At 56.6% G+C, this 21,428-nt stretch overlaps 11 protein-coding genes across 11 annotated transcripts; 7 read left to right on the top strand and 4 right to left on the bottom strand.

Annotated features, from left to right (window-relative positions):
• Positions 1–636: 636 nt before the first annotated feature.
• On the top strand, positions 637–2,690 carry VTJ04DRAFT_785 (uncharacterized protein; the record flags this gene model as incomplete). The annotated part of the gene is made up of 2 exons (XM_069366221.1): positions 637–1,530; positions 1,602–2,690. The coding sequence occupies 2 exons, from the start codon at positions 637–639 to the stop codon at positions 2,688–2,690; spliced, it is 1,983 nt and encodes a 660-aa protein (XP_069223394.1).
• A 977-nt stretch (positions 2,691–3,667) lies between these two features.
• On the top strand, positions 3,668–5,622 carry VTJ04DRAFT_784 (uncharacterized protein; the record flags this gene model as incomplete). The annotated part of the gene is made up of 3 exons (XM_069366210.1): positions 3,668–3,699; positions 4,099–4,431; positions 4,488–5,622. 3 exons carry the CDS (start codon positions 3,668–3,670, stop codon positions 5,620–5,622), a joined length of 1,500 nt encoding a protein of 499 aa, XP_069223393.1.
• Positions 5,623–5,856: 234 nt separating this feature from the next.
• VTJ04DRAFT_783 (uncharacterized protein) lies at positions 5,857–6,738 on the top strand (the record flags this gene model as incomplete). Its single annotated transcript, XM_069366199.1, has 1 exon — positions 5,857–6,738. The coding sequence occupies one exon, from the start codon at positions 5,857–5,859 to the stop codon at positions 6,736–6,738; it is 882 nt and encodes a 293-aa protein (XP_069223392.1).
• A 485-nt stretch (positions 6,739–7,223) lies between these two features.
• On the top strand, positions 7,224–8,055 carry VTJ04DRAFT_782 (uncharacterized protein; the record flags this gene model as incomplete). The annotated part of the gene is made up of 2 exons (XM_069366188.1): positions 7,224–7,272; positions 7,355–8,055. The coding sequence occupies 2 exons, from the start codon at positions 7,224–7,226 to the stop codon at positions 8,053–8,055; spliced, it is 750 nt and encodes a 249-aa protein (XP_069223391.1).
• Positions 8,056–8,900: 845 nt separating this feature from the next.
• VTJ04DRAFT_781 (uncharacterized protein) lies at positions 8,901–9,849 on the bottom strand (the record flags this gene model as incomplete). Its single annotated transcript, XM_069366178.1, has 2 exons — positions 8,901–9,618; positions 9,686–9,849. 2 exons carry the CDS (start codon positions 9,847–9,849, stop codon positions 8,901–8,903), a joined length of 882 nt encoding a protein of 293 aa, XP_069223390.1.
• A 333-nt stretch (positions 9,850–10,182) lies between these two features.
• Positions 10,183–11,133, top strand: VTJ04DRAFT_780 (uncharacterized protein; the record flags this gene model as incomplete). The annotated part of the gene is made up of 3 exons (XM_069366167.1): positions 10,183–10,215; positions 10,278–11,012; positions 11,080–11,133. 3 exons carry the CDS (start codon positions 10,183–10,185, stop codon positions 11,131–11,133), a joined length of 822 nt encoding a protein of 273 aa, XP_069223389.1.
• A 168-nt stretch (positions 11,134–11,301) lies between these two features.
• VTJ04DRAFT_779 (uncharacterized protein) lies at positions 11,302–12,441 on the bottom strand (the record flags this gene model as incomplete). The annotated part of the gene is made up of 5 exons (XM_069366155.1): positions 11,302–11,384; positions 11,473–11,731; positions 11,811–11,947; positions 12,084–12,110; positions 12,210–12,441. The coding sequence occupies 5 exons, from the start codon at positions 12,439–12,441 to the stop codon at positions 11,302–11,304; spliced, it is 738 nt and encodes a 245-aa protein (XP_069223388.1).
• A 556-nt stretch (positions 12,442–12,997) lies between these two features.
• VTJ04DRAFT_778 (uncharacterized protein) lies at positions 12,998–15,019 on the bottom strand (the record flags this gene model as incomplete). The annotated part of the gene is made up of 1 exon (XM_069366144.1): positions 12,998–15,019. The coding sequence occupies one exon, from the start codon at positions 15,017–15,019 to the stop codon at positions 12,998–13,000; it is 2,022 nt and encodes a 673-aa protein (XP_069223387.1).
• A 347-nt stretch (positions 15,020–15,366) lies between these two features.
• Positions 15,367–16,000, top strand: VTJ04DRAFT_777 (uncharacterized protein; the record flags this gene model as incomplete). Its single annotated transcript, XM_069366133.1, has 2 exons — positions 15,367–15,843; positions 15,890–16,000. The coding sequence occupies 2 exons, from the start codon at positions 15,367–15,369 to the stop codon at positions 15,998–16,000; spliced, it is 588 nt and encodes a 195-aa protein (XP_069223386.1).
• A 6-nt stretch (positions 16,001–16,006) lies between these two features.
• VTJ04DRAFT_776 (uncharacterized protein) lies at positions 16,007–17,980 on the bottom strand (the record flags this gene model as incomplete). The annotated part of the gene is made up of 1 exon (XM_069366122.1): positions 16,007–17,980. The coding sequence occupies one exon, from the start codon at positions 17,978–17,980 to the stop codon at positions 16,007–16,009; it is 1,974 nt and encodes a 657-aa protein (XP_069223385.1).
• A 725-nt stretch (positions 17,981–18,705) lies between these two features.
• Positions 18,706–19,110, top strand: VTJ04DRAFT_775 (uncharacterized protein; the record flags this gene model as incomplete). The annotated part of the gene is made up of 2 exons (XM_069366111.1): positions 18,706–18,946; positions 19,013–19,110. The coding sequence occupies 2 exons, from the start codon at positions 18,706–18,708 to the stop codon at positions 19,108–19,110; spliced, it is 339 nt and encodes a 112-aa protein (XP_069223384.1).
• Between the last annotated feature and the right edge of the window lie 2,318 nt (positions 19,111–21,428).

Raw genomic sequence — 21,428 nt, 5'->3', positions numbered from 1 at the left:
GGACTACAGGACTCATCTTGCTTCTGGCTTCCATGAGACTCTGATGACTCACTTGCCCAGTGACTTGACATGGACGCAAGACCATGGCTGAACGGGGAACTGATTGAAGATGTCTAGGTATGGAGGAAAAGAGTGTCATTCCTCTCCAGGATTAACATAAACCGTTTTCTCGGCTGGAGCTGAACACCAAACACCAAGAGCCTCCCTCAGGCATCCAAGATCCGAACATCGAAACGCGAAAGTGACGTAACGAAACATAAAACGCGTAACGCGCTGGCCCCACCCCAGCAGGTCCGTGTCTCAGAACGGCTTTGTCCACATCCACGCTCTCGGCCATTTCCTCGCATCGTCATTTGCCTGCGACTTTTCTTCCTCACTTCTCCCAAAACCCGACCGACCACCACTCCAACCTGGAAGCCCGCCGGTTCCTCCCTCCCATCGTTTAGAATCGGTAGAGGCAGCAAAATCGATTAAAATCTCGGCAACCACCGCTGTCGTCTTTCTGATCGCTCGTCTCTGGTCGCTCATTTTTTTGGTAGCCTCCGGATCCGATTCCACGAACCATCGCTGGCCTCGGGGACCCAGCATCCTCATCTCCATCCCTCTTTTCCCGTCGCACGCATCAACTTGTCCACCATGGCCGAACGGATATGGGGCATTACGCCCCCCATCTCTACTGCGCTGCCTACGGAGGAAGAAAAGCAGTTGAACCAGGCCCTGCATCAAGAACTGCGCGCTCAAGGCACTTTCGAGAGCGCCGCCGAGACCGAGAAGAGAAAAAAGGTCCTAGCTGAACTCGAGAAAATCGCGACTGCTTTCGTCCGGAAGTGCGCGCAGGAGAAGGAGCCGAAGAACACCATTCTGATCCGCGATGCGATTGGGCGCATTTTCACCTACGGCAGCTATCGTCTGGGCGTTTACGGCCCCGGGTCCGATATCGACACTCTTGTCGTCGCGCCGAAATATGTGACCCTCGATCAGTACTTCGACATCTTCCCCAACCTCCTTGTCGAGATGGCTCCTCCAGGCGCCATCACCGACCTCAGCGTCGTCCGCGATTCCTTCGTCCCCATCATCAAATTCGAGTTCTCAGGAATTAGCATTGATCTCATCTTTTGCTCTATCCAGACCCTGAAGCAACTCCCCGCTGACAAGGATTGGAGCTTGGTCGATAACAATCTTCTCCGCGGATTGGATGAGAAAGAAATCCGATCATTGAACGGAACCCGAGTCACGGACGAGATTCTGAATCTGGTCCCAGAGCCTGCTACGTTCAAGCTTGCGCTGCGCGCCATCAAGCTGTGGGCTCAACGCAAGGCCATCTACGCGAACATTATGGGGTTCCCGGGAGGTGTTGCGTGGGCCATGCTTGTCGCCCGAGTCTGCCAACTCTACCCAAAAGCGGCAAGTGCAGTGATTGTGAATAAGTTTTTTCACATCATCCACAAGTGGCCCTGGCCCCTGCCGGTGCTCCTCAAAGATATCGAGTACAACTGTTCCGTAACCCGTGCCGTCGTGTGGAATCCAAAGGTGGGTATAATCTTTTATTTTTCCTCCGTCGCAGCCCCCTCATGCCGTCTGCTAATATGATCGTGTTACAGCTTTATGCCAGTGATCGAAACCATCGCATGCCCATCATCACCCCGGCGTACCCGTCTATGTGTGCTACGCACAACGTTTCCAGGTCGACATTTGAGGTGATCAAGCAGGAGCTTGAGAAAGGGATACAAGTGACCGAGGAAATCATGCTCGGCAAGAGGCCGTGGAGAGATCTGTTCACGAAACACACCTTCTTCACTGACGGCTTCAAGTACTATCTCGTCGTTATCGCGTCGAGCTTGAAGGAGGAAAATCACAACCTATGGAAGGGCTTGATTGAGTCCAAGGTGCGCTTGTTGGTCAATAAGATCGAGAACCACCCGCAGATCGTTCTTGCCCGTCCCTTCATCAAAGGTTTTGAGAGAGTGCACCGGTGCACGACGCCCGCCCAGGTTGATGAGGTGGTGTGCCTAGGCAGCACCGCTTACATTTACAAGCCGCCGGCTAATGACCAGGACGGCTCAAAACCCGAGAGCAAAGTCGAGGCCAAGAAGGATCCAAGCCCGGAGAATGGGGCTTCGAACGGTGTGGCAGTGAAGAAGGAGCAAAACGGAGACAAGACAGCAGACGGAACCACCATCAAAAGGGAGCAATCCGCAGAACCCCCGATGCCCCCACCGAAAGATGCCGCGCTTAAAGCAGAGGACGCTGACAGCAAAGTCAAGCTCGAGGACGTTCCCGAAAAGAAGGAACCAGAGGTGTACATGGTCTACACAACTAACTTCTACATCGGGTTACAGCCGGTTGAGGGGGCCAAGGCCCTCGATCTGTCGCGTGAGGTCAACGATTGGAGGGCCATGTGTATGAACAACCCACAGTATGAGCCGAACGTGAGGTTCCTGGCGGTCCGCAACGTGAAGAATACGGCTCTTCCCGACGACGTTTTTGAACCTGGCGAGACCAGGCCACGGCCGGCCAAGAAGAGCCTCAAGCGTGTCGCGTCGGAAGAGCCTGGCAACGGGCAGGGTCCGGCCAAGAAAACCGCCAGGACCACCAACAACAGCGAAGCGAAGCAGCAACCACAACAGCAACAGCAGAGCTTGCCCCAGAAACAACCACCTCAGTCGACAGCTACCGCCGCGGCTGGTTAGGCACCTGAGGGAGGGTTGTTGGGTGAGGGGCATCGACGACGAAAAAGGCCGAGAGGCTATAGTGGTGCTGAAAACTTTTGGGGCGTCCAGGGGGTTGAAAGAAGCGGCATGGTGCATCAAAGGAGTTCCGGAAGGCCTATTCAGGCTCGCATGGGCTTGACCATCGTTTGTGTTTTTTTCCTTCATTTCGTCATCGGCTTTCCTTGTTTTTATGTTTTCACCAGCGAAGCTGCTTCATGGGAGGGCGGCTATGGGCAAGTAGCTCGGCTGGTGAAGTCATGTAATCTACCGCTTAGGTATCGTACTAGAAAGCTTTGTAGAGTAATAGAAGTTAGGGTTAGGGGCACAAGATGCCTCGCAAAGCGAATTAATTGTCGCATGCCTCGGTTTGAGACCTGACGGTGTGCTCATTCTTTGGTATCTCGGTTTGCTTGCTTCTGACAGACCCATCCATAGATTCATACATAGATCAAGTACCTTCTTCCATGTGCCTTCAACACGTTCGTCGAGACTACTTCATTCAAACTTCCAATTACTTCCTTGACTTCTATCGACTTGGAATGAAACATGAGACAAGGTATTCCCTAATGCTTCTGGTCACAAGTTCATCATTATGAGCTTGATAGGCGCTTTCTAGAAAAAGCAACTCAATGGATCATGTACTCGTCAGTCGAGTTGCCCGAAGCCCCAGTAAGTAGTGATAAGGGACAACCCTAACGTCTAAACTTTTGACATACAACATTGGCATGTGGTACGAACTCGAAATTAAAATCGCCATGGTCTCTTCAACCTGTCAGACGTCAGCAATATGATTATGTCGTCATAGGTCATGGACAGAGCTCAACATACCTGAGTTGCTCGTACCCGACCACCCATAGCATCACTCAAGTCAATGCTTTGATAAATCATATTTGCCCATCCGGCCTCGCAGCTTTTGTTTCAACAATGCCGTGCTCGACGTAACAACAACGTAACAAATGGCTCCCGTGCAGCTCGAGGATGAGCCCAGGTATGTGCTTGTTGACGACTTTTGCTCCAATACTCGGAAACCCTTTTTTTCATGTGAGCACCACTTACCAGACCTCAGGCTCATTCCAACACTACTGGCTCTATCACGCTTCGCAGTAACCGTTTATACCTCGATCACTGTCGGGTGGAGCCTCTATCAATCACATAAAGCACTCGGGCCAGCTCAAGACACTCGACATCGCCAGGCTGATCGTACCAAGCTCACCATAGCCTTTGGTGGTTTGGCCAGCCTCGCCTTGGTGTCTGCTTTCTCCTCCGGTTGGGACTACCTTAGGCTTTCTTACCGAGTGTGGGCATCAGAAAGAGGCATCGAAGCCCCGGAGTTGTAAGTCTCCAAGGGCAGTTCACACACATCCTATTGATACTGACGACAGCGCAGCTTGTTCACGAGCCGGGATTCTTTGGAAGGAAATACCACGAGCTCAGCGCAACTGTATCTCAAGGACTGGCTAAGGGATACCCCAGTTTATGTCGATGCTCTCGAAATTGTAGCCGAGAAGGCGAGGAGGCTTTGGTGGGGTCGGCAACTCGATCTCGCGACCATTGCTTGGACAACGCTCCTTACCATCGAGGGACGTCGACGCAGTATTGCGAATCTTTGGGCATATGCCCTGTTGCCTCACCTAGTCAGCCTGTCCTTCGCGCAGAATCTGTTCTACGTGGCACTTCTCCAGACTCCCTCGCCAATACCAACGCAGCCAGGAGAAACGAGGTAAGTTTCGGTCTCTAGCCACAAGTCTGCTGTGTTAATTATCCTGACTCGAGCAGGTTCACTAGGAAGCTCCATCAGCTCATACCTGAAAAGCCCCCAAACTGGTTCCCTCATTTCTCCGTGTTCCTGGTCCCCTTGATAGCCAACTATTTGGTAACTCTTTGGCTTCCGTACTCAGCAAACACTTCCCTGTTCCCCTCGGCGGTGGCCATTTCCAAGGTCTTGACGTTGGCGCCTGTCATCCTGCCTGCCATTGTGCCATTTGCCTGGGGCACTGTCCATTCGGATGCACGGGCAGCGTATCTAGACATCACCAAGCTCTTCAACATCATGTCTGCCTCCAACCTTCTCATCCATGCTTGGACGACTGTCACCTCTCTGCGCTACAATATCCCGCCCGCCAGGGAACACCGACTCAACCTCACCAGGTATCCCCCGTTGGTCACTGAGACGCACACAAGATTGGAGCGCTCGACGACAGCCGTTGAAAAGGTCCTCGGCTCTCTCACTGAACATCCAGCCGTCGCGGCCGTGGGAAAGGACGTTCTCCTCTCGGCTCTGAGCCTCGGGCTGTGGGCTGCCGTCCGGACCACGGACATTGACGCCATTCTCACGTTGTTGTGTGATACGGCAAAGTCTGCGTGGAAGTCCATCCAAAAGAACATAGGCCAAGAGGGTCACAGAGAGGGGGCCACACAGACAGGCTCGTCCCATCAGCTTCCACCTCATCAACACCACCACCAACAACAACAGCATCATCATCATCATCAGCATGACGTCCCCCCTCTCTCCATGAACCTCCGCTCCCGTGACGGGTCAAGAAGAGAACCTAGCATCTCGAGCGCCGGATCCGCCGAAGATCCTTCGACCATCGTCGCCCCAACGTCACGACGTAGGGGGCGTCCGCGAAAAGTTAAAAGGGAGAAAGAGCAGCAGCACGAACCGCAGGTAGAGGGAAAGTCACCTGAACACGTCGAGCTGATGAAGAAGGAGGAGGAGGAGGATGACGATGAGAAGGACAAGACGTACCATCCAACGTCTGTGGCCCAGGCTGAAGCTTCTCTGGGGGATGTTCTGCCAGAGGAGGAGTTCGATTGGGAAATGGCGGCTCTGGCGTGGGGGTTGGTGACGGTGGGAGGGTTGGGACTGGGGAGTGCGGCTGTCTTTGGCGCGGAGTGTGTGTCACGGTGATGTCAGAATGTGATCATGGAGGGGGCGTTGGGGAGTTGAGATGGACGAGTAAAATAGCTTATTCTGCTGATTGTAAGAGAGGAATGACCGTTTCCACCCATAGCTCATGATCTGGCGATTGGTGTTCTCTATTCAAAATCAACTGTTCACCCATTAACTTACCTGACTTCCCATAACTGAGAGGACATCGCGCGAATATCAACCATCCACAAATCCATCAAGCCTAGCCAATCCATGGCATCGCAATTACCAGCTTCGTCACAGGTCTCCGCCCTATCCCACATCAAGCCGAGGCGCTTCTCCTGGGACAGATGGCTGCGCCAGGTGGCCAAGTGTCGTGGGAATCCATCAACAATTGAAGAAGACCACATGTCCGTTGATCCCGACCTCACCGAACCACCACCCTCGCCCGTGGATGAGTCACATGTCCACCAGTCTGGCGCGACACCCCTCGCCTTTTCGCTCAGACACAGACTCGGCTGTTTCGAGTTCAAATTGCCTCCTCGGGGTGGGATTCTCCCACCCTCTTTCACCGGACCTTCAAAACCCGACTGGTACGACACAGGGACTTGGGTGCCACCGCCCGGCGTGTCGGTACAGCAAGCGTATGCCCGGGTGGAGGAGCTGGAAGAGGAGCGCAACCACGCAAAGGCCGAAGCGAAAGAGGCCAAGAAGAGGTTTCGGCAAGCTGGCCGGCAGCTCAAGGAGTGCTGGCCGGACATCTTCGAGAACAAATACGTCGTCGAGGCTAAGGTCTGGTTTCCGATGCGGGCACCAGGTGGGGGGGAGGTTCAAGACCGGGAGCGGATCGCCCACGACTTTGTCTTATACGAAGCCATGGCCCGCGCGGCCGATGAGGTTGTTCACCGCCTGTGGGTGGAAGTTGTGGCGGCGCGCGGCCAGGCCTGTGTCATTAGGGATTTTGAAGAAATGCGCCGCGAAGACGAAGAAGAGTTGGCCCGGACGTTGAGAGAGGCTGGGTGGCCAGAGGTGTACGTGGATGTGTTGTTGGCGCAGCACCGGACACGGAGGGACAGGGAACACCAGGCGGCGTGGAGGGTCCAGGAGGGGGAGAGCAAGGATGAGGAGGAGACCAGCGCTCCAGACAGCTGGTGAGGGGATATTACCTCGAATGCTCAAGTTGGTTCTGGTAGAGGTGGTTGGGAAGATTGGTAATGAAGGCATGTTGGAGAGAGAATAGCCTCTTGACCCCTTCCGTGTGTCTTCTCTTACTCATGGCTGCTATGATATTATGAAAGATCCTACATAATTTATCAAGATTCTCCATCACAAAGATCCAAAAGAAGAGCCAACGTCCTTCCCATGATATTGTTGGGAACTGATGCACCTTCACTTACACACCTGGTACGTACCTTGCCAAGTCCTACCCAAGACGGCCGAACCCCTGCCGTCCGCTCGGTCCAGAATCCACCGGTGCCTGGTGAAGGTGGGGTTCAGCCTTGCACATGGGAAATTGGAACATTCCACTGAACTGCCAACTTCTCCATCCCAAGGAAGACCTAGCCAAAACGTCACGCCAGCGGACCAAACATCGAGGAGTCAGAATCCATCTCAGCAGCGACGCCCACACATAAGACACAATGTATCACCTCGCCAAGGGGCTCTATCGCCTCGCAACAAGCAAGGAGGGCAAGCAACCCCGCCAGATCCCCAAGCCTCGGCTTCGTTCATCAACATCCCCCTGCTAACACGACACTGTCTCCTTCCACAGAATACTCGGTCCTCCTCCTCGGCCTCGACAACGCCGGTAAAACCACCTTCCACGAGCAAGTCAAATCCATCTTCAACCCCGATGGCCCACCTCCCAACCTCAAAACCGTGCCCACCGTTGGCCAAAACGTTTCCACCATCGTCCTCCCCGACATGTACCTCAAACTCTGGGACGTCGGCGGCCAGCTCAGCCTGCGCAAGCTCTGGCAGAGCTACTACGCCAGCTGCCACGCCATCGTCTTCATCATTGACAGCACCGACATCGGCGACGGCACTCTGGGCGACGACGAAGATGACGACGAAGCCGCGGGCCCCGACTCGTCCGCCGACGGGGACGTCGCTGCCGGGGGCGGGTCCTCTTCCTCGGCAAGCAAATCCAAACCCCGCCGCGCCCGCGAAGGGTCGGGCCGGCTGGAGGAGTGCCGGCTTGTGCTGGAGGACGTGCTTCAGAACAGCGAGGCGGAGGGCGTGCCACTGCTGATCCTGGCCAACAAGCAGGACCGCGAGGACTGCGTCGAGGTGGTGCGGATCAAGGAAGGGTTGGTGAAGCGCGTGTTTGAGGGCGAGAAGTCGGGCGGGATCCGCGACTCGCGCGTGCTGCCCGTGTCGGCGCTGACGGGGACGGGCGTGCGCGAGGCGGTGGATTGGGTGAGGTCGAGGGTCAAGTGGAATAAGGAGAGCCGGCCGCCGGTGATGAGGTGAACAGACAACTTTGGGGAAATGGACAAACTTAACGCATACGACAGGGGCTGGGCAAGAAATCCCGTGTGGAGGATAGGTACGTCCTCCTTGGATGGCACTCTGTCTCGAAACGTCGGTTGTGGTATCAGGCACTTCGATCACAGAGCGTCCGACCTCACTTGCCGCTATCCGGAAGTCAAGCCGAACTGGACCAGCGCGCCGAATCAGAGATATATACGCTGCTATGTCTAGCACGATACATCCTACTACTACAGGCTACCAGGCCGCGCCCTGATAGCCTGCGCGAGTCCATGGCCTCCATGCGGTGCCCAGGACGAAGGTCCTTCAGTCATTACGCTCACGGGACTGCAGGCCACCAATCTGGAACACACCTTCGAGTCAAGGGAAGGAGGACAGGGGAAGGAATGACGTTGAAAGACACGAGGTTTTATGTTCAGGAGCAGCTGAACAGCCAATTACCATTTGTATGGAGTGCTAGTGCAGCCGTCTACCTGTGGACGAGATTATCGAATCCTGTCTGCTTGTGTAATACAAACATTGAGTGAGAGATGCTTGCCTAACCGCTCCTATGGTTCAGGCTCGTCGAGTGTCCATCTATTTGCCGCTTGGTGTTCGTGCATCTCTAGCTGCTTCGCTGAATCTGGATGCTGCCACCAAGCGACCCCGTGCCGACCGGTGAACCACATCCTATATCCAGGATCCAGTACCGCATGAACTTTGACGCCAGTCTTGGACGCTACTGGTCAGCTGCTGGCGTTCGAGTCCAACATGCGAATGGATGGGATTAGAGGACTCTTGCCGCGGGTATCTCATTTGTATCGACAGATATGCCAACCCCCCTTTCTTCACCTGTCATTTTCCGCTCTCAATTCCGCCATAAACCCGCCCTTATCCCTCCTCTTCAAGTCCTCCGCCAACTGCTTATCCACCAACGCCGAAATCTCCTTGACCCTCGTCAACGACACCCCCGCGCACTGCAACAGCTGCACCGCATCCACCGGCGTCCCGCCCAGCTTCGCAATCTGGCAAATCTCGCCGTGCTGATTCATGCTGAACGTGCACGACGCCACCCGCACCTGCTCCTCCAGCCACGTGGCGTCCACGAGCGCCGTGGCGCCGTCCTCGCCGAAGAAGCTCCACGTCACGCAATACGGCGAGTGCAGCCAGCTCAGAGGCACCGGCTCGCGCTCGGCGGGCGTGTAGACGGTCACGACGCCCTGGGCGATGCTGGCGTCCGGGCGGCGGAAGTGGCGCAGCGCGGCGACCACGGCGACGCACGCCGCGTCGGTCAGGTTGCCGTCGTGCGAGAGGACGTGGACGTCGACGCGCACCGACCAGCATTGTTTGCCCGCGACGAGGCAGAGGGATTCGGTGTCGAGCGCGCCGGAGCGGCGGATGGTTTTTTCGAGGAGGCGTGAGAGGAGGATTTCGGTCTCGGTGGGCCGGCCGGGTTCGATGGATGGGGAGGTCATGGGGCTGAGTTCAGTCGAGATGGTGAAGATGCCGTCGAGGGGCCGGTCGGCGTAGGGGACGGTGAGTTCGGCAGTGGCTTTGGCGAGGACTCTATAATAAGGGAGGGGAGGTTAGGCGGAGGAGGGTTCGAGGGGACGAGGAAAGGGGAGGGACGAACTTTGTCTTGCCTAGAGTCACCTCGGCGACGCCATGCTGGTCGCCAAAGGTGAGCTCGAGGGGACGGTATTGGTCGAGGTCGCGGCCGTCGAGGCGCAGGTTTTCTTGCAGCGCCTGGGTGACGAACTGCTTTTCGTTGAGGGACGGCTCATGTTCCCGCGGCATGGTGGAATGGGGGCGGTTGCGGTGGGAGAAGGTGTTGAAGACGGAATGTTTGAATGGACCGAAGGTGGTTTATCTCGTTCATGGAGGTCATGGAGGGGCATCAATTGGGTCTTTCTGCCGCTAAAGACCGCTAAATTTTAGTGGATTCTGCCGCGTTGGCGCGGGCGGTGAGCGCTAAGGTCCTGGAGCTTCAGCCAACCGGGGGCCTCCATGTGAACATTTGCCCGTGCACCCTTGCGGCTCTACATCATCTGCATCCAGCTCAGGCAACTCCTCCATCCAACACACCTCAACAACCATCCTCCATCATCCTCTGCATCACCCTTCATCACCATGACCACAGCACACAGGCCGACCTTTGATCCGGTATGTCTCATCAACCCATCCCTCCCTACTTCCCACTTCAACTAACCAAAACAATCCCCCAGGCTCGCGGCAAAGAAGCCCTCCGCGGCCCGGCCTACCACCAACGTCTCCTCCCGGCCTACACCACCCTCAAATACCGCCAGCCCGGCCAAGGCGGCGAGGCCGACCGTTCCAAGCGCGACCTGCGCGCCGAGCTCGAGGCCGCTGAGGCCGCGCACTACGCCAAGCTCAAGGGAGCGCCGATCCCTGGCGTCGACAACAAGAATGATGACAACAACAGCGGGCCATCAGCCTCCAACAAGCGCCCGCTGCCTCTCACCTCGAAAGGAGAACGCGGCGATGGAGATGGGGATGACGAGGTAGAAGACCCCGAAGCCAAACGACGACGGATCCTCGCCGAGACGCGCGACATCGACGCCGATTCCGACAGCAGCAGCAGCGATAGCGACAGCGACAGCGACGCGGGGGAAGGGGGAAGCAAAGACAAGAAGAGCGGAAACGACTCAGACTCCTCCAGCTCCGACTCGGACGACTCGGACTCTGATTCCGACGACGAGGAGGACCAGCTGGCGCGTGAGCTGGAGCGGATCCGGCGCGAGAGGGCCGAGCAGCGAGCCCGCGAGGAGCGCGCCAGGCAGCAGGCCGAGCAGGAGGCACGCGAGCGCGAGATTGCGCGCGGAAACCCCCTGCTGAATAAGCCGGATTTTACCATCAAGAGGAGGTGGGATGATGACGTGGTGTTCAAGAACCAGGCAAGGGGGACGGAGGATAAGGGGAAGAAGCCTGAGTTTGTGAATGTGAGTCCTTTTCTTTTTGTTTCTCTTATTCCCCTGGTGGAGTTGTTGCTGACGAGTTGGTGTACAGGATTTGTTGCGGTCCGATTTCCACAGGAGGTTCATGAGCAAGTACGTGCGGTAATGGGCGCGATTGGGGATGCTGGGACGATACCCCGGGATAGATGGGTTTGTTGGGATAGGTACGATTGCGAAAAGGTTATGGTAAGATAATTCCATTATGGTCTGTGTCCAGCTTTCTATCCAACGCTCTGCGCTACCTGGGTATTGTGACTCCGCTCCTGTCCACTCCTTACTTTCCCTTCCTCTCCTCCTGTGCCCTCTCCGCCGCCTCAAACGCACCCCGGATCGCCTTTGCACTCCGCCAAAGCAGCCCTGTCGTACCCGGTCAGCCTCAACAGTCCTCTCAAGCCCACCGCCAACCTGGATGCTGGAACGGGAGAAGAGGGAGACAGAAACTTACAAATCGGAACAACCCCCCACGGCGCGTTCATCCCGGCATAGTAGACCCAGTAATACAGAAACTCGGGCCGGCTGTACACCTCACCGCGGATGTGCTCCGCGAAGCCGCACGTGCCATAGTAGAGCGCCGCGCCGTACAGGTGGGCCACGCTCACGGCGGCTTGGGTCAGGTGGCGCACCGTCTGCTCGGTGGCGCTGCGGCGGCGGGTGGAGCGCGCCGTCAAGACCACCGAGAGGAGGGAGAGGGGACCCCAAAGAAGCTGAGGGTAGGGAAGTGGTTAGTTGGCAGGTTGGCGGATGGAGTCAATGTCAAGTTTTAGGTGGGTTATTATGACATACCAGAGTCAAGGACTCGATGCAGAGCATGAAGGGGTCCGAGCTCAGGTATCGCGAGTCGGAGAGGCTGTATTCCTTCCACAGTTGGGAGAAGAGGGATTGGGAGGAGGCGAGGGAGGCGTGGTTGAGGATGAAATGGCCTGGGAACAAGCGGGAAGAGAGCAGGTCAGATTCGTTGTTCAAGCGATGTCCCTGGAACTTCATCATCATGGTGCTTGGGACAAGCACGGAGTAGATGTTGAATGTGATAGCTATGTTGAATACAACGAGACTCACCCTCAAAAAATATGTGCAAAAACCCGCCTATACTCAGAGTCAGCTCATCATCATCCTCATCATCTACATGCTCCCAATCTACAACAACAGGCCGTTTCTCTCTCTTGCTCTCAAAAGAAGACTTACAAAGCGCAAACCACCCCACAGAAAACCAATCCGCTCCCGACAAGCCCTGCTTGCCGGCAGATGATATCCGCTTCGCTAGCCCGAGCCAGCCCAGCACCCACGCGCCGATCAACCCTCCAAACGCGCCCAAGATCACGGACAGCGGCGACGCGTTGGGGACATAGTCGATGGCGGCCGTGGGTGGGTAGTAGGGATGCGACCGCCAGGTTGTTGTGGTGGTAGTGTTGGTCATGATGATGATATGATGGTAGGAATAGGGTGAACAAAAGGGGATTGGGTGAGACGTTTTCGAACGAAGTTGAGCGTGGCACGGAAGACGGAATGGTTAAGGACCGACGCTCCCCTATCGATTGAAGTATCTTGCACTTATACTCAGAGCCAAGGGGATTGGGGTTGGCGGCGCTTGAGTTCCGTTGATGCCCAAGTTGGGGCACATCGTGAAACGGAAAAGCGTGTTGGTTGTTGTGTTGATCCACGCCCTCGTTCAGCTCCCAACTTTCGCCCTAGCGCGGCCGACCCACCCTACTCGGGTACGCTCTCCGCGGTGGACACGACATAGCGGCGTGACGATCATTTCCTGTCGAGGCTCTCCAGCTCTACAGTGTTGACAAGGGCATATACGAGTAAGTCAGGCTTTCTTCCTCCATAGGTCGTTTTAGCGCGGGGAAACATTGGGGTGGAAGGGGAACAAAAATCACATCAACGAAGCAGATAGAGAGGAAAAGAGAGCTACACCAGGTTTTCCAAGGCCACGGAGCAGGACCAAGAGTTCCTCTTTTTTACTTGTCCTAGTCGTCAAACCCTCCCCATTCGTCCTCCTCTTCTTCTCCCTCTCCTTCGTCCCCAGATTCTTCTTCCTCCTCGTCCTCGTCCTCGTCCTCATCACTTCCCCTCTCCGCAACCACCACCTCCCTCACCCCCTTCCCCTTTTTCAACCTCGGCATCCCATCCGGCCCACGCACAATCCTCCCATTCTCATCCCTCTCAAATGGCCCATCCCCATCATCATCCTCGTCATCCCCAAACCTTACCTCCACCACCCCTTCCTCCTCCAAATCCTTCATCTCCAGCACCTTCTTCCCCGTGCTCTTGAGTATCGGCATCCCATCCTCCCCGCGCACGATCCGGCCTTTTTCATCCCTGACAAACGGCCCATCATCATTATCATTAACATCACCTTCTTCTTCTTCTCCTTCTCCCAATGGCGACACCCCCTCCCGAACGAAACAAACAACAAAAAAACCCATCGTCCCCCTCCCATCTCCGCCCTTATTCGCCCTGATACACGCCTCGGCGAGCACCTCGTCCCCGTCGCAGGCCTCGCGGTCGCCACGCACGGCCCACTCGCGCATACCGCGGACCTGCTCGTCGCGGCGCAGGACGCGCCACCCGCGCTCGCGCGCGACAGGGCTCGCCAGCGCGGCGAGCGCGACCCGCTCGTTCTCGACGGCGTGCACGGAGCAGGTCGAGTAGGTGATTTTGCGGGCGCGGGGAAAGCGGAAGGCGTGTTGGATGAGGGAGAGCTGGAAGGCCGCGAGGGAGGCAAGGCGGGCGGGGTCGGAGGATGAGGCTGTTGGCGGTTCTTGTTCTTCGTCCGGGGCGGGGGATGGGGATGGGGATGGGGCGGAGCGTTTCCTTTTTCCGAGTTTCGTAGTCGTTGCCGTCGCTGTGCTTGTCTTTGCGCCAGATGTGTTGCTGTTGTTGCTGTTGCTGCTCTTGCTGCCGGGCTTCCCCGGCGTCGAGGGGAGGTGAAGCACCGGACCTTCATCTCTCCCAACAATCCCGCTTCCCGAGCAGGACGGGTCGAGCAACAGCGCCCCGACGTGCCGGAACTCGGGCGCCTCCGGGTCCGTCTGCAAAAAATCAGCGCCCGCATGCACCACCGTACCCTCCCCCGCTCCTGCACTCTTCACCATCTTCTCCAGCACTTTAGCACGCTGCGGATCCTTCTCAAAGGCAAAAATCCGCTGCCGCTGCTGTTTCTGCTTCTTCTTCGGCGCCCATGCCACCACCGCCGCCCCCTCCCCCTCCTTCCGCTCGTGCAGAATCGCCGCGAGATGCGTCGTCTTGTTCCCCGGTGCGCTGCACGCGTCGACCACGTCCCCGTCGTCCGGGCGCGGGTCGAGCAGGTAGGCGGGGAAACACGACGCCTTGTCCTGCAGGATGATCTTGCCCTCGCGGTAGGCGTCCGTCTTGGTGAAGTCGAACCAAGGCGACGCGGCCACCAGGTTGGGGACGTGTCCGTCGAGGCAAATCACCTTTTTTTTCTTCTCCCCCGACGATGAGGCAGAGTTGATAACTTCCTCAACCGTCGGAACCACCTCAAACCCGCGAAACGTCGTATCCAACTGCTCATCCAGCGTCGTCTTGAGCGCGTTGACGCGTATCCACCTTGGATGCGCGGGCCCGAGCTGCTCGGCGTCCACCAGCGCGCGCAGGTCCTCCACCGTGGCGCATTTCCGGCGCACGCGCGCGCGCGTGAACTCGGCGTGCAGGCGGGCCTTGTGCTTCTCGACGGCCAGACGCAGGCCGTGGGAAGGGGGTAAGGTGATGCCGCGTTTGGAGAGGAGCAGGTCGTGGACGAGCAGGATGGAGAGGATCGGGGTGAGTTTCTTTTCGGTCTGGAGGAGCTGGGAGTTTTCGACGACTTCCTTGAGGATAGCGCTCCATTTGCTGGACTCGAAGGCCAGGGCGTAGACTTGGGCAGGCGGGGATTTTAGGGATTTGTTATTGAAGATGCGGGTTTTGAGGCTCCCGCCGTGGGAGGAGGGGCCGGATAGAACGGCGGCGGTTTCGTGGTAGAGGGACATGGAGACAGGTGGAGGTGGTGAGGATGAAGAGGTGAGATGAGAGATGAAGTGAGAGATGAAAAACGAGAGTTGGTCGAGAAACGATAGACCACAAAATTTGCTCCGTCTTCAGTCGAGAGAAGCCTCGTTATTCACTTTGAAGGTCCTATGAGAATGCCATGATATATTCCTCGATCGTTTGTCTCTCAAGTATTGCAGATGAGAAACATCACTGCTGGCCAGGAGAGATGAAGTTGGAGAAGCTTGTTAGTCTCGGAGAAGCAGGCGTGCCAGGCGTAAAAACGGACAGTTCCAGGGTTAGGGTGTGTGATACCCCAGAACTCTCACATCAACCTTTCTCTGGGAACATGGAGAATCAGTTTCCAATAAGCACAACGTCACAAACTCCAAGAAAGGTACTGAGGTACAGCTTTTTTCAACGGGGCAAATTCAAGCCCACCGTCCACAACTTTCTTCATTTTGAATCGAAAAACTCTCTGGTCAAGAAACAAAAATCTCTCCAAAAAATCCAAAAATACACACAATCAACGAAACGAATGCATCTGTTTTGTATCATCTCCAGGTGGCAACCCCAGATCCGAACAGAACAGGGAAAACCGACCTGCCAATCTGGCCAGGCCAAGATGAAGAAAAGAAGTGGTCATGTCGTCGTCATCAAGAATCCAAATGTCCTCCCCCAGTCCAACCAAGCCGGAGAAATGTCCTCTCCCAAGAAACGAAAAGATGGTATCCCAGATGATCCCAAAGCCATTTCCAGCCAACCCAGCGCCTTTGGGGGTTGTTTCCTTTCACCAGCTTCTCCCTGCAATGTCCTGTCCAGTCCCGTCTAATCGATGTGTGCCCAAAGGTGACCAAAATTTTGCGTACAAGAAGTCAAAAACCCAAAAACCCACTCATCCAAATCTCACATTTTCTGTCCCGACGGCAGGAAATGGAGGAGAAATCGAAGAAAAAAAACCCCTCAAACTCCCACGGAGGTGATCACATTTAGCGCCGCATCCTCCCCGAAACATGCCTGGCATGCAAATGATGCCTGGCACCCACGAACCCATGACCATGGCCGTGGACGTTCCTCCTGCCGAGGGGCACGCTCCTCTTCACCTCGCCGCCAACGGCATACACCGTCAGGGCCCAGTGGTCGCCGCAGACCTGCTTGTCGTCGCCCTTGCACTTCATGCTGCACTCCTTCTCGTCCAGCTGCTCCGCCTTCACGAGCTCGTTGCCGCAGAAGCACTCGCCCGCATACTCGGTGCCGGCGATGGCGAAGCCCTTGGCCTTGCAATGCGCGACGCACTTGTCGTTGGTCAGGGGGCCCGAGATCTTGGCCAGCTTCTCGCCGCGGAGGACGCGCTCGTGCGAGTCGCGGAAGCAGCCGACGTACTTGAAGTCGGCAATGTCAGGACGGCCAGAGGCAGCGCCCAGGCTGTCGGGAGTAGGGGTGGCAGGGGCAGGGCGGTCGGCGTAGACGGTCGTGGTCTGCCAAACGGTCACGGTTTCGTAGATGGTCTTGACGCGCGGGGGCTTGACAGCCTTGGTGGTAGGCGCGGGAGCAGCCTCCTGGATAGTGGTAGGAGTGGGGGTGGGGGCGGCATCCGGGGACTCAGAGGAAGGCTCCGGAGTGGGATCGGGTTGAGGCTCTTCGGCGACCTCGTCCACCGGGTTCTGGCCTGAAGAGTTGTCCGGCTGAGGCTGGGGCTCCGACGAGGTCTGAGGCTGCTCGGGCTTCTCGGGCTGGGGTTGAGGGCTCGGGGATGGGGACGGAGAGGGAGAAGGAGATGGAGAAGGCGAGGGCTCCTGGGGCTGAGGCTGAGGGCTCGGCTGAGGGTTGCTGGGCTGGGGGTTCGGCTGGGCATTGCCGGCACCATAGCTCCAGCCGGCCAGGGGGTTGTTGCCAGGGAGCTTGTCGAGCTGGCCGTCGATGTCGTCCTTGACCGGGCAGGTGATGGTGCAGGAGCCACCCTCGTCATTGATGCCGTACTTCAGTCCGGGGCAAGCGTGGAGACCAGCGTGGCCGGCGTCGCAGTTGTCGATGATGTTCTGGAGCTCGTCCTCCCTCCAGCCGCTGATGAAGTCGGCGTGAGCCGAGAAGCCGGTAACGTCACCGTTGCTGAAGACCCAAGGAGAGCCCTGGCCGTTGAGCTTCCTGTAGCGCTCGGTAAACAGCTGGGTGTTCCAGTACGTCTCGTAGAACATGTGCGGCACGTGGATCCAGCCCTTGGGGCAGTCAAGCTTGCCGTTGCCAGCATCCGAGGGGAAGGCCATGTTGTTGCGGTAGTCGGTCAGGCCGGCGGCCGGGTTGTAGCACGAGGGCATGTGCACGTCGATGCGCATGGGCGAGTACAGGCCGTCGCAGGGCTGGAAGGGGAAACCGATACCGGCACCCTGATCGTGGGACGACGGGATGCCGGCCTTGGAGCCATCCGAACCAGCGGGCCAGCTGGGCGGGTTGTAATTTTGGCGAGGGCAGACGATCTGGGCGGGCTGCACGGGTCCCTTGGACGGATCCAGCTGGACGTCGCCCGACTTGGCCGGAGCCTCCCGGAGCATGGCGTTTCCGCTGACGATCTGCAGGCCGAGGGGGAAGGGCTTGATATCGTCATTGGTGGCATCGAAGAAGTAGTAGACGTTGGCGTAGTACATGGGCACACGCTCCAGCTTGCCCGTGTCGGGGTCCTTGAAGAACAGGGTCGGGAACCAGTACGAGCTCATGTCGCCCTTGAGCATCGAAGTGGTGCACTTGGACTGGAGGAGCTGCTCGCCCGTCACGTTGAGGCCGAAGTTGCTGGCTCCCATGACGGTGTGAAGATGGGCCGACGCCTGGCCGGGAGAAACGATGGGATCGGCACGGCAGTTGGTCAACGGGCCCTGACCATAGTGGCGGAGGACTGCAAAGGTACGCCGGTCCTTGGCGGCGGCGGCCAGGCCAAGCAAGGCCGCAAAAGCGGTAGTGGTGAAGTGCATTGTGGAGAAGTTGTTGATGGTGGTTGGTCTCTCGAAATGGACGTTCTTGTGTCTGTGTCTCTCAAGGCGAGCTCGTCAAGAGCGGGCAGGTGGGGAAAATGGAGATCAAGTCACTCGGACTGCGCAACAAGTTGATGATATCCAGGGTGTCAACACCAGCTGTCACCAAACCAAAGGCAGAATGTGTTCGAGCGGGTATCGGGGTTGCTGAAGAAAAGAGAGCAAGATGGCGCAGAGCAGGCTCGGCGTCGAAGTTGTTGTTGTCAAAAAGGGAACGTGAAGCAGAGGTGTCGACAGACACACACTGACAATTGGTGAAAAGGAGAGAACGGCAAAGTTGCCAGGAAGAAGAAAGGAATGACACGAATGCCCGGTGAGAGACAAACAAGGAGACCGTGGTGGTGGAAGGGGAGAAGAGGGGAGACGATGGATGGGACGTGGAGGAGCGGGCCGACTTATAAACGGCGAGGACGCTGGGCCAGTAGTGCGACGCTGGGACACCCCACGGCCACCACTGTGCCGGCCTTGGCAGGCACATTCACACCATTCACAGCAACCCCGTCGCGATAAGTTAGCGTCTCGGCTGTGGGCTAGGCCTGATTTGTTCAGCTGGAGTGCGTCTTGGGTCCCATCGGTCTAGTCTGTGCCCCCCCAGCTCCAGAGCAGCCCAGCCCAGCCCAGCAAACAACCCGACGTCCAGGTTGGCGACTTTTGGGACTTTGGCCATGGAAGCTGGCCGCCTCCACCTCGAGGCTGCCTGGGCCGTCACAGTGCCCGCGTCCGTTTGCCGGCGTCTCCGTCAGCCAGCCTCGACGCCGGTCGCCGCCAGCCCCTCCGACAGATGGAACATTTGGCGCCGAGCCAGCCGTGTGCCGCAGGGCAGTGAGGAGGACGAAATCCCATCAGATGATGCAAGACCAATGTTGACAGTAAACACCAAAACATTCGGGCGTGCCGCCGTACTCTGTACATACATACGAGCTGACTGACAGATTGACTGACTGGCGGACCGGGACTGATTGCGGGGAACAGACATGCCATCCCCTCTTTCTGCTCTCCCGCTCCTCCTGCAGCTGATCGGAGAGGAAAAAGAATTCTTCATCCACCTCCAGCGCTGCGTCACAGTGTAGGGATGGGGGAACTGTGCGCTGTACCTGCAGCTTGCAGATCCGGGGTCCGTCTCATTGGATGCGTGCCTGGCGGTGGAACGGGCAAGGAGGGGAACATGGCAGGAGACGAAAAAAGACCTCACCCGTGAACATTGCCACCACACCTGCTTTTTTCCCCTGCTTCTTTTCCCGCTGCGGTGAGCCGTGGGCATCCAATGGGACAAATCCAGAAGAAGGCATGTCAACCAATGTCTTGGAAGAGTGAGACGCCGAAAACGCAAGTCATCATGAAAACTGCGACGCCGAGGGTAGCATCTTATCGTGGTACAATACAAAATAACATCCGGCATCTGACGTGTGTTTCCGTTTACTTCTTACGTTTGACCTCTTCGCATGTTGTGTTTGTTTGTTCGATGGCTTCGATGGACGTTTCTTCGGCTACCTTTGTTTCTTGTCGGTGTTGGTCCACTCCCAGGTTCGCTCATTTCCAGGGTCTTTCCGAAAGCGCGGGTTCCTGTCAAGGATGCCCCACTTCCTCGCCACGTTCCTTCCAGATTCCCGTCCCTTGGCCTGTGGACCCGATTGGGAACTTTTTCCAGGTTGGGACGTTTGCGACTTTGGTTCCTCATGGAGCAGACATCTGGGCTCAGTTCTATGTTCCTGCGTGTCGAAAAAAATAAATAAATAAATAAAAAACACCCAACTAGCCCGATCTCACTTCGAAACATCTCCTTTTCGATTTTCTGTCTCCCTTTTTTTCTTCTTCTCCCCTGAAATCCCGCCATGTGGATTTCCAATGCCGCGCGGCTGCTTCCTCTGGAAAGGCCGGAAGCTTCCGTGCGCTGCTTTTTGCTCCAGGCACAGTCCCGTTTCCGCCGGTTTTCTGGCCAATGAAAACTCGGATCCACGCCAAGACACAAAATGGGCTGGGATCACGACTTGAAACGCACCATCTGCAAGCCACAAAAACATGGAAACGTCTCTTCCAAGGTTCCGCTTTTGGTAGGCTCCACCACCGCCCAAGGAATCCCGCGCCATCGGTCCCGCCGTCCTCGTCGTCGTGGTTCTGATCCAACAATCAGGAAGAGAGACACGCAAGAGGACACTTATCGGATTGGCAATATAGAGAATTATTACGCACGACATCCGGTTCCGTCCTCCTCCCGAGACATGATTCAGATTTATTTACAAGATCTTTGTGTGAGGGAATGACGATGACGATGTCAATGACGAACGAGTGTTCGAACGATCGTCCGTCGTCCCCGTCGATCCGCGCGCCTGTTTCGTTTCGTTTCACAACCACGAGCTTAACTCAACGTCACCGGTTCCCATTGACCGTACCGCTGGTATGGTTGCCGCCAAGTCTGGGCGGTCAACTGGACAAGTCACACTGGCGCGCGGCACTCTCGATCGAAGACATTGGCCATCAGAATAGGTGTACGGAGTGGGCTCCGCTGTCAATGCAGCTACAGACAATGTTTAGAACATACGTCATTTATTTGACCCATCCTCTGCAGACGCATGCTCACCCATTGAGAAGACCTAGCTCATGGTCTCTCAGGCATGTCTTAACCTGGAACTACTACGTCAGCTCAGTGACCTCATCAAATCCATCAATGTTTTTCTTTCCCTTTCGGGATATCATGGCCACGGCCGAACCTCTCGCCAGATTTCCTGGTTTTTGTCTCTATAACATACCGAGTAAAATCACCGAAATAGCTGCCTACAAAAAAAGTCCTGGCCAGCCGCAAAGGAGCCGGACGACCCGTTCCGGGGCGACAGTCCTGACGGAATCCTTCCATAATGCTCCAATGGCAACCTGCCTGTTCCTGCATTCCCGCCCCTTGTTAGCAGTCCATAGTCCATGCCTCAGCCGAGAGAGGCTGTGCCGCTTTCCGCCGCTATCAACCCAACCTGGGCTGGATGGAACCAACCATTGCGTGTTGATTTCCTGTGCTGAGCTCATTTCTGTCCCTGTGAGGAATGAAAGCTCATCATGATCATCTTCATATTCATCCTGTCATTCACAGAGTACAAACACAAACACTGCAAACGGCAACGGGAGTTGACATTTTGTTACTCATGTGTCGTCACCAGACATTACGTACCAAATATCTGTTTTGTTCCTTCCCATCGCCGCCCTCCTTACCCCGCGGGGTTTTCAGATGTTGTGCCAGCTTATGCTGTGTTCAGGCTGCTGTGCCCTTGAGCTTCGGGTGACGTGGCCCCCATCTTTGTGCATCCTTACATGCCTCTCTTCCCCTCCCCTCACCAGGGACGTTCATGTGGATTGGATAGAGTTGTTGTTCATCGACTGGGGAAGGTCCGGAGGAGAAAAT

This window comes from Mycothermus thermophilus (genome assembly GCF_041956435.1).
Source record: "Mycothermus thermophilus strain CBS 625.91 unplaced genomic scaffold VTJ04scaffold_1, whole genome shotgun sequence".
Classification (NCBI taxonomy): Eukaryota; Fungi; Ascomycota; class Sordariomycetes; order Sordariales; family Chaetomiaceae; genus Mycothermus; species Mycothermus thermophilus.
This window is presented reverse-complemented; position numbering and strand designations above follow the sequence as displayed.